The following is an 11,504-nucleotide window of genomic DNA, read 5'->3' on the forward strand; positions in this document are numbered from 1 at the left end:
AACTAAAATGTTTACTATGCCATTTAGTTTGAACAGGTTGACATCTGGGCCCCCTCACTGTAAACTCTCTCCAAAACACTCAGTCTGCTGCTGTCTATAGCACTGAAATCAAGCATCGCATCGCCACTGCAAAGTCACTATGAAAGCACATTTGTCTAATTATCATTCATTCCTAGACTCCCTCAAGCATCAAATGTTTGACCACCCTAGCACTAGTCCTGCCTGACTTTGCCTTTAAAAAAAAACAACAAAAACACAACAACAGTGCATTCTATCCAGTGTCAGCATTTCAGATTGCCCTCATCTGGTCTCAGTCTTATCATTGCGAAAGTAACATGATGTGGGAAAGCTTTCATCATTTATTTGTTGTATAGGTTCACACTAGAGACTGTTCTGTCTTCTACCATTAGATGACATTTTCTCTATTAATTCAGCCTACCTGCATGCTTTCCTTGAAAATCAATGCAAGAGTGATCTAAAGACCATTTTGCACAGCAAGAGACTATAAGATGTCTCCATTGCTGAATTACTGCTAGTTTACGCTTCCATTTTTACTCCCAGGCAGATTAATTTTGATACTGCACTTTAGATTGTTTCCTGTAACTAGCGCTCCCATTTATTTATATATACATATTACTTTGGTAAACAAGCCCATCATTATATTGCATACCCTTACATTTTCCAGATTAAAATTGATATATAGTTATTCACTGCATCAAGATCCTTCTCAACAAGTAATACATACTGCGAGAGAGTGAAATTGAAAGAGTCATAGCCTCAAGTTTTTTCTCACTCGATATTTTTCACTGCTTTACAACTGAAGTGTTAAGTGTATGGTACATTTCATAACATTAAAAACTGTGAATAAAAGAATACAGTTCCATAAGCCACACTAGATTTATTTTGCCCTACTGAAAATTCCAAACCAAATCCCCTCTATGGACCTGGGCGGACAATGTACATGAAGTAATCTCAGAACAGTGCATAAGTGATATCCCAAAGCACATCCTGAATCAAGCAGTAGAAACTGGACGGAAAAAAAAATCAGAAACTAATGGTACACGTCAAGTGCATAACGCATATATATCTCATGTTCCAATTACAGTAAAAAGATGTTACGCGTGATAAACAGAGATACAACATTTTCAGATGGAAATACGATTTTCAAGTGGGTGCCCTTTTAAAAGACATCAGAATCTGAAACACTGAACACTTTTTAGACCAGTGGTTCTCAACCAGGACTCCGGAGCTCCCCAGGGGGCTGCAAACAGGGCCGGCATTAGACTTGCTGAGGCCCAGGGCAGAAAGCCAACGCCTCACCGCATGAGGCTGAAGCCCAGGGCCCCAAGCTCCATCACCTGGGGCTGAAGCCAAAGTCTGAGCAACTCAGCTTTGCAGGGCCCCCTGTTAAAGAGCCAACTACAAGGGTCTTTCTTTTCTGAATCACTGACATGCAGTTCAAGATAGGATCTTATGGCTTTCAGCCATCTTTTAGGCTGCATTTTGTTTCATTTGATAAACTTATAAAAGCTACTGACTACTGAAGAGTGAGTGAGTGAGTGAGTGTGTGTGTTAAGAAGAGAAATAAATATAGAAGGCCTGAATAAGTTATGAGAGTCTCTAAATAGCGGCAGCCAGTCTCAACACACGCCTTACTGCTTAGAAGAAAGGCCAGAAAAAGTGTTCTGTTATCAAGTGCCAGGAGTCAAAAGACAGTCACCTACTACTTCATTTCAAAGTACCATTCCCCAGCATACAAGACATTCTGAGCTCTCTAGTTTCTTTGTGGGACAGCACACTGTCTGGTCCTCAGATCATGCACTGTTAAGAAATTTTAATTAATTCAGGGAGAAGGTGCATTTACAAAAAAGGTAGCAAGTTATGTAACACCTATTGTGTGGAGGTCAATTGTGGATGTTTATTTCAATCTATCCATTTCATTTAAAAAAAGGAATCTGAGGAAAATATTAGGTTTCAGTTTGCTCTATTGAAGAACTTTTCTAGAAAACCAAAAATGAGGTAATGCAACATCTTCATACCTTTGGCCCAGATTAGATTTGTACTTGGTTGGGTTTCCAGTCACAAATGAAGAGGTTTTTTTTTAAAATCATTTCATTCGAATGCAAGTTTGTGCAGCTCACAAATTACCCACAGCTTTCTGGCCCAAGTGACGTGTCTACTTCAAGAGAGCTCCAGGACTAATAGCAGGGCTGGCGAAATGGAACTCTTTAGGGGGTAGAGTGCAGTGGAAAGGAGGGAAAAAATATTTACATGATGACACCTTCTTTTTTCCTGTGTGAGCACCCCAATTTGATTAAGTGTCACTGTAAAAAAACTCTCATTGTGAAGAGCCACTCAAACCAGCTTTCCATCAGGTAATTTTGCTCCTAAGTTCCATCCCCCTGCTCTCAGCCATCAGATCTAAAAAGATTACTTTGCTTTTTGTGCAGCTTTATGAAGTACATTAAAACCAGTAAAGACGACACATATCTTTAAAAGCAAATAGGCAGCTATTTATAAACCCCTTGAATTTTTAATCAGCAACAGGCTGGTAAGCACTATTGTGGCACCTACAATATGCAGTATAATATACCCAATTACTGCTATAAGCAAATTACCCAGACTTCTTAATTAAATGAAACATTGCCTAGCATAATGAAATTCAGGAGAGGATATTAAATATTATTGCTTCATTCATTCCAAACATCCTTCATTAACGGCACGAGAGCTTCTGATATCTTGGTACTTACAAACCTTTTACAGCTTTGAAGTCTGGTTGCAGATAGTATTCTCTTGCCAGTGTTCCCCTGCTCAAGGACAAGATATATAAATATTTCTAGGCATCTTGAAGTTTTTCTTCTACCTTTACAGCGAGGTAATCGATTGTCAGCTTAAGCAAGAATCTGTGATAGAAAAGTACTTCTACTTAATACTCACATGCTTACTAGCAGGTTGACTCTGAGGTAAAGATCCAGGAGCCAGTACTGGAGAGCTTGTAGGACTGCAAAGCTCTGGAAATGGATTTGGTATGGCTGGCAAAGAGGATGTTCTGAACTGCTGTTCTTCTTCTTGGAGACGTCTACAAACACATACGAACTGAATATTAGAAGAAGAAATTAAGTCTCCTGACTAACCCACTGCCCTCCATTCAGCATATTGATATCGTACAACATTTAGGAAAGTGGATCAAACAAACTTTGTTCTAAACAAAGATATTTTTTCCAAAATACCAAGCATATAATTACTGTGATTGAATGAACGAATTAGATAATGCATGTGAAAAGTCAGTCAGGCATCCAAGCTTGTTTTGCTGCATCTAACTTGATTATTTGTGTGCATAATTGCGGTAATTGTGCACACAAATTAAATGCACATTTTGGTGAGAAAAAAAATCAGATCTATATCACAGATAGCAAGGGCTAAACTGAAGACGGTTTATGTTCTACATGCCAGAAGTACATATACGTGAGCTCATTCAAATGGATGCAATCCAAGAAAAGGGCTGCTACTGCCAAATTCTGGATCTGAACAATCCTGCCAGCAGAATCCTTGTAGACTTTGTCACCTGTCCTAGAGCTCTAGCATAGGAGCAGACTGTTGAAGTGTCGCAGTTGATTGTAACTAGATCCTAACAATGTTTCATCTCTGTGGTTACGATTAACTGGGATACTCCTATGCTAAAGTTCTAGGACTGGTGGCAAGGCCTACAAGAACTCTGCTGGCAGGACTGTTCAGATCCAGAATTTCGCAGCCTTCATGGTCCAGTATAAAGGCACACCTGTTTAAACAGGCCGATAGGCAAGATTTGGTTTTGGTGGGAAGTGGTGTGCCTGCCATAACTATGGGCTAGAACAGTGGAAATTTGACTTGTCTAGCCAGGTGGTGGAGGTTTTCCCAACTTGTGTCTAAACAATGTGATGAAAGAGTTATCTAGATGCAGTAGAGCTACCTAGAACTGGTCATTATATAGTTTATGGTAACGATTCCCTATAATCAAGACAGCCTCTTGTACGCCAAGCTTATAGACAGCCTATGATTAGAGACTTGTACTGACCTCCAGTATACTGAATTGGAATAGAATAAAAAAAAATTCTTCAATGCATTTAGAACAGTGGTCCCCAACACGGTGCCCGCGGGCGCCATGGTGCCCGCCGGGGCATTTATGTGTGCCCGCCTAGTGCCCAACAGGGGAGAGAAGCCACAGCCCCAGGCCTGACGAGGACAGAGAAGTCATGCTGCGGGCGCGGTGTTCTCTGTTCCCGGCAGGCACAGGGCCTGCCTAGTGCCCAGCAGGAGAGAGAAGCTGCGGCCCTGCGCCTGCCGGGGACAGAGAACTCCAGGGCTGCAGGCTGCGGGCGCTCTCGGTCCCAGGCGGGCGCGGGGCCCACCTAGTGCCCAGCAGGGGAGAGCAGCCAGGGCCCCACGCCTGCGGGGGACAGAGTACTCTGGGGCTGCGGGCGCCGGTGTTCTCTGTCCTCACGGCTTCTCTCGTCTCTCTGGATTCATATATTATGTAATATTAAATATGATTTTTTTGTATTATTTAATGTACAAATACAAAATAAGCCTTGAAAAATTGTTGGCGCCCGCCACACTCTTCTGAAAACATGAATGGGCTACTGGCCACAAAAAGGTTGGCGAACCACTGATTTAGAAGGTCTTAACTCAGCACACATCTCTCTTGTTGACATCTCCCACTAGCTTTTGTGATCCCACTGGAAGGCATCTCTTTCTCTTCATTCATCATATAGGAAGTTTAGGTGCCTAACTCAGGCTTTGTGAGGCCATGTGATTTTCTAGGCAACTAAAAGTTAAACATGGTGACAGAGCCGGATTAACTCTTCTGCGGGCCCGGGGCTATTAGATTTTGTGGGGCCCCTGTATACAAGTCTTTTTCCTAATTTAAAACAAAATGATCGCAATTATGGCATCGAGGCTATTAACACTATACTAAACTTGCCTTTTAATTAACATAAAGTCATCCTGTGGTTACATTTCAGTCTTAAAACATGTAGAATATAGTCAAGTTAATTCAAAATAGCCTACTTCTTACCTAGAACAGCTGTTCTATTAGTTTCTTTCTGGGACGGAGTTTGTGTGCAGGAGGGGGCTCTAGTCTGGGGAAGAGTGTTGGGGTGTGGGAGGAGGTGTGAGGTGTGGACTCTGGCCGGGAGGCACTTACCACAGGCAGCTCCCAGTCAGCGATGCAGCAGGGTTCAGGGAGGCTGCCTGCCTGCATGCCATGGTCCCACGCCGCTCCCAGAAGCGGCTGGCTGCTGGCACGTCTCTGCGTGCCCCTGGGGGAGAGGGGGACAGCGTGTCTCCATGTGCTGCCTGTGCAGCTCCTATTGGCCGGTTCCAATGGAGCGTGCGGAGCTGCCTCCCCTCCCACCCCCTCCAGGGGCTGCACAGACGTGTCAGCAGCCGGTCGCTTCCGGGAGCGGCGTGGGGCCACGGCATGCAGGCAGCCTGCTGAGCCCTGCTGCGCGGGGGCCCCAGGCTGCAACCCATAAAGCCCTGCATGGCGATGCTGAGCCTAGGTAAATCTAGGCCCTACTGTACTAGTGCTTGTGGAACTGCACAGAGTTAAGAGAGTCAGATTCTTCTCTGATAAGTTTGGTATGCTTGGAAATGCCAATGAAACCGTTTAAAAAAACCCCAAACATCTTCCCCAGAGGATTATCACTGTGCTATGTGATGCCAATACCATGCCTAGAATGGACACCAGAACAGCTTGGCCAGAAAGCACTGGGCATTTCTTTGTGAATATGACCATGAATGGTAACAGGGAGCTTCGTGCCCCACTGGTCTCCTTGTTTCTTACATCAATTTCCAACAGAAGAACATAAATGCATGGACTTCGTATTTGAACGATGGATGAACCTGCAAAAGCACTAGTTCACATTCTGATAGCCAATCGGTGGAGAAGCTGTATATACCACTGTTGGCAGTATTGATCAGAGGTTGCTTGTGGCCATGGCAAAACTGAAGCTGAAGGCTACTCAAACCAAGCTTTCCATTAGTGAGTTAGACTTACAGAAACTGACTAATACTGCTGTCAAAATGAAATACCAGGCTGAAATCTGCAAATGATCTGACACACTAACCTTTGCTGATGAAAGCTTTTAACACAAGCAAGCCAACAACTTCTGTGACTGTTTCCAGTTTCCTCTTATGGACGCTGCCAACAAAGTGCTGGGGAAAAGGCATGCTAGTCTAAACATCAATGGGCAAGTCAACAGACCATGGATATAGAAAGAAGAACATGGCTTAGCTCACTTAATCGAGAACAACTGAAAATACCTACGCCTCAATGCCTTGTGCGTAACAGCTTTAAAGCAGGACTGTGAGATGTTTTGGGCAAATAAGGCTCTATTGATGGAAGCTGTATTGGCCACACACGACTACAGCACAGTCTATAAAGAACTGCATAACTTAAAAGCTGGTCCATGGAACAAATCCTTGCTCATCAAGGATCGACATAGTAACATGCTCAGCACCGAGGCAGAATGAGTAGATAGAAAGAAAAAACTTTAAGGAGCTTCTTAAGTGCTTCTTCAGAGCAGCAGATTTGCAGTTCCAGGGGGATGCAAAGAGTCCAGTGACCACCCTCCGTGTGATGTCACAGTGAAGCAGGTTCCAAGTGCAGCCTGTAAGCTCAAGAATGGTTGTGCTGCCAGTGTTTGTCATATTGCTGTTGAGCTGATCAACCACAATGGAGATTTGGTCTTGGAGTGGCTGACCCACATTATCAACAAAATCTGGATTCACGGGATTAATTCTTCCATTTTGGAAAAGGAAAGGCCATACTCTGGTGTGTTCCAATCACTGTAGCATCATTTTGCTTTCCATTTCAAGCAAATTGTTCATGCTGGTTCTTCCTGAGCATGTTAAACCCACCATAAGGAATCTATGCTACCTACAGCAAGTCAGGTTTATGCCCAACTGGATCAACCATGGAGCAGATTCTTACCCTTAGACAAATTATTCAAAAAGCCCAAGAGTTTCAATGCAGGAAGGATGAGGAGCATATAGCCTTTATTGATGTGAAAGCTGCCTTTGACTCTGTTGATTGTTGATCCCTTTAGCTTTGCCTGCAAGCTGCTGGTGTGTCCAGCAAGCTCCTCAACCTTCTTGTAGAAATGCACTGCTGTGAGAGCTATGTTCTCTTAGGTACTAGAACGTCCAATCAGTTTGAGTACAACAGCGGTGTCCGGCAAGAGTGAGTGGCTGCCCTGAGCTGCTCAACATCATTATTAAACAAATGATGGAAGTGGTCACTAGGTGCAGATTGGGTGTGATACTGCATAAGAGGCCTGGAATATGCTGATAACATGGCTATGTTCACATCCTCATGAACTAATTTCATCCATGTACTGAAAATATTTAAGGAAATAACACATAAGCTTGGTCTGCAAGACAACTGGAAGAAGACCAAACTGATTAATGTGGCCGAGGGACCTCTACCCCATCCACCATAATCGATGGACAAGACGCTGAATTTGTCAACTTATTTGAATATCTTGGTTCCATTGTCACCAAGAAGGGAGGCTGCCTTCCTGACATGACACATCAAATCAGCAAGTTTACGAGTGTTGTGCCCACCTTTTGGAAGCCTCTGTGGCATCAACACCACATATCAACTCAGACTAAGATGTGTATACAACAAGCAGCAGTGGCTTTGGTCCTTTGGTACGACTCCGAAACCTGGGCCACCACAGAAACACAAATGCGCCAGCTGGATGCTTTTGACATGAAATAGCAGTGATGTATTGAAGGCATATGGTGATTTCATCACATTACAAACAAGGTTGTCCGACACAGGACCAATCATCTCTTACGTCTTCCAAGTTATTAACCTCACCTGCTCAACCTTAATATAGAGCAGGCAGGTCAGGCTTCTTGGAAACAGGTGATCCAAAGTGTGCACTATGTGCTCCACAAGCAGGAGGATTAATGAATGAATTTGTGTTTCTCACTTTATTTGGAAAGGCTATTTGTTAACTGGAGGGAAAACCCCAAATATATTTGTGGACTGGATGAAAGCAAATCAGCCTGTCCAGTTAAACTAACAGCAGGGTTTTTTAAAAAAACAAACAAGATTAAGAACCTTTTGTTACACATAAAAACCTTCAACTACTATAAAAAAAGCATCTGTTTAATCTTTCACTTCATAGAATCATAGAATTCAAGATCAGAAGGGACCATTATGATCATCTAGTCTGACCTCCTGCTAGATGCAGGCCACATAAGCCGATCCACCCACTCCTTTAGCAAGCGACCCCTGCCCCATGCTTCGGAGGAAGGCGAAAAACCTCCAGGGCCACTGCCAATCTTCCCTGGAGGAAAATTCCTTCCCGACCCCAAATATGGCGGTCAGCTGAACCCCGAGCATGCGGGCAAGACTCTCCAGCCATACCCTCTGGAAAAAGGTTATATCATATCGTTGACCCATTGTACTATTTACCAGTGTGGCACTTAATTGACCTATTGACTAAGCCCGTTATCCTATCATACATCTCCTCCATAAACTTATCTAGCTTAATCTTAAAGTCATGGAGGTCCTTCACCCCCACTGTTTCCCTCGGTAGGCTGTTCCAGTATTGCACTCCCCTGATGGTTAGAAACCTTCGTCTAATTTCAAGCCTGAATTTCCTGACTGACAATTTATATCCGTTTGTCCTCGTGTCCACATTAGCACTAAGCTGAAATAATTCCTCTCCTTCCCTGGTATTTATCCCTCTGATATATTTAAAGAGTGCAATCATATCTCCTCTTATCCTTCTTTTGGTTAAGGAAAACAAACCGAGCTCCTCAAGTCTCCTTTCATACGACAGGCCTTCCATTCCTCGGATCATTCTAGTGGCCCTTCTTTGTACCCGTTCCAGTTTGAATTCATCCTTCTTAAACATGGGAGACCAAAACTGCACACAATACTCCAAATGAGGTCTCACCAACGCCTTATATAACGGGACTAGCACCTCCTTATCCCTACTAGAAATACCTCGCCTAATGCATCCCAAGACCGCATTAGCTTTTTTAACGGCCACATCACATTGCCTACTCATAGTCATCCTACGATCAACCAGGACTCCTAGGTCCTTCTCCTGCTCCATTACTTCCAACTGGTGCGTCCCCAGCTTATAACTAAAATTCTTGTTAGTCATCCCTAAATGCATAACCTTACACTTCTCACTATTGAATTTCATCCTGTTACTAATACTCCAGTTTACAAGGTCATCCAAATCTCCCTGGAGGATATCCCGATCCTTTTCTGAATTGGCAATACCTCCCAACTTGGTGTCATCCGCAAACTATCAGCCCACTCCTACTCTTGGTTCCCAGGTCAGCAATAAATAGATTAAATAAAATCAGACCCAAAACCGAACCTTGAGGAACTCCACTGGTAACCCCCCTCCAACCTGACAGTTCCCCCTTCAGTACTACCCTCTGAAGTCTCCCCTTTAACCAGCTTCTTATCCACCTCTGGATTTTCATTTCGATCCCCATCTTTTCCAATTTAACCAGTAATTCTTCATGCGGTACCGTATCAAACGCCTTACTGAAATCCAGATATATTAGATCCACCGCATTTCCCTTGTCTAAAAAATCTGTTACTTTCTCAAAGAAGGAGATCAGGCTGGTTTGGCACGATCTACCTTTCGTAAATCCATGCTGTAATCTATCCCAGTTGCCATCGGCCTCATGCTCCGGAACCACTCTCTCTTTTAAGATTTTTTCCATGACTTTGCATACTACAGATGTTAAACTAACAGGCCTGTAGTTACCCGGGTCACTTTTTTCCCCCTTCTTGAATATAGGAACTACATTAGCTAATCTCCAGTCAAACGGTACAACCCCCGAATTTAGAGACTTATTAAAATTATCGCTAACGGGCTAGCAATATCACTCGCCAATTCCCTTAATATTCTAGGATGAAGATTATCCGGGCCCCCCGATTTACTTCCGTTAAGTTGTTCAAGTTTGGCTTCTACCTCAGATACCGTAATGTCTACCCCCATATCTTCATTCCCATCGGTCCCTCTATCACTATTCCTTAGCCCTTCATTAGCCTCATTAAAGACCGAGGCAAAATATTCGTTCAGATATTGTGCCATTCCAAGATTATCCCTAATCTCCACTCCGTTTAAAGTTTTAAGCGGTCCCACTTCTTCTTTCTTGGTTTTCTTCCTATTTATATGGCTAAAAAACCGTTTGCTATTGGTTTTAATCCCCTTCGCTAGGTCCATCTCCACCCGTCGCTTTGCTTTCTCACTGCTTCCCTACACCCTCTGACCTCAATAAGGTAGGTTTCTTTGCTGATCCCTCCCATTTTCCACTCCTGGTACGCTTTCTGTTTTTTCTTAATGACCCCTCTAAGACGCTTGCTCATCCAGCTCGGTCTAAAACTGCTACCTACGAGCCGTTTTCCCCTTCTCGGGATACATGCCTCTGACAACTCCTGCAACTTCAACCTGAAGTAACCCCAGGCGTCATCTGCCTTTAGATCCCTAAATATGTTAGTCCAGTCCACTTCCCTAACTAGTCGCCTTAATTTAGTAAAGTTAGCCCTTTTGAAATCGTAAACCCTAGTCTCAGATGCACTACTGATTATCCTCCCATTTATTTTGAAACGAATTAGCTCATGATCACTCGAGCCAAGGTTGTCCCCTACAACAATTTCCTCAACAAGGTCCTCGTTACTCACCAAAACCAGATCTAAAATGGCATCCCCCCTCGTCGGTTCAGCAACCACTTGATGAAGGAATTCATTAGCTATCACGTCTAGGAAAAGCTGAGCCCTATTATTATTACTAGCATTTGTTTCCCAATCTATATCCGGGAAGTTAAAGTCCCCCATGATCAAGCAGTTCCTATTAGTATTTACATCCTTAAAAACATTAAAGAGCTCTCTATCTGTCTCCAAGCTAGATCCCGGCGGTCTATAGCACACCCCAATCACTATCCCGGGTGAGGCTCTGATAGTTTTTTTCCCCAATGTGACCATTGCCCAGACAGACTCTGTATTATCCATTGCATTGCTAGTTATCTCATTACATTTCACCTCATTATTGATATACAATGCTACTCCCCCACCTTTACCTTTGCATCGGTCTTTCCTAAACAGCACATACCCTTCCATACCTGTACTCCAGTCATGGCTACCGTTCCACCATGTTTCGGTTATTCCTACGCTATCCGGTTTCAATTCTCGGACCAGGAGCTCCAGTTCCTCCATTTTGTTACCTAAGCTTCTTGCATTGGTGAACAAACATCCTAATTTTTCCTGTTGGGCTCCTCTCACTCTTTTCACCCAACTCGGTAGGGACACAGTACTTCCAGTATGACTTGTAGATCTAGTATCCGTCCCCCCCACCCTCTTCCTTACACCTAACCGTCCCCCTCTGGCTATATCTGTTGTTATCTTGTTGTTCTCACTCCCAATGTATAAATTTGGCGTGGAGAGCACCAGGACCTCTCCCAACCGTCTCCCCCACTTCAAG

At 43.6% G+C, this 11,504-nt stretch overlaps 1 protein-coding gene across 4 annotated transcripts in view; it reads right to left on the reverse strand.

Moving 5' to 3' along the window:
- The window catches only part of GRB10 (growth factor receptor bound protein 10), a 244,450-nt gene that overhangs the window by 64,840 nt on the left and 168,106 nt on the right, over positions 1-11,504 (reverse strand). For all 4 annotated transcript variants that reach the window (XM_039524491.1, XM_039524492.1, XM_039524490.1 and 1 more), the window contains one exon: positions 2,938-3,079. In XM_039524491.1, the coding sequence (XP_039380425.1) occupies positions 2,938-3,079 (142 nt within the window). The remainder of the gene's footprint in view (positions 1-2,937; positions 3,080-11,504) is intronic.

Source organism: Mauremys reevesii, linkage group 2 (assembly GCF_016161935.1).
Source record: "Mauremys reevesii isolate NIE-2019 linkage group 2, ASM1616193v1, whole genome shotgun sequence".
In the NCBI taxonomy this organism is placed as follows: Eukaryota; Metazoa; Chordata; order Testudines; family Geoemydidae; genus Mauremys; species Mauremys reevesii.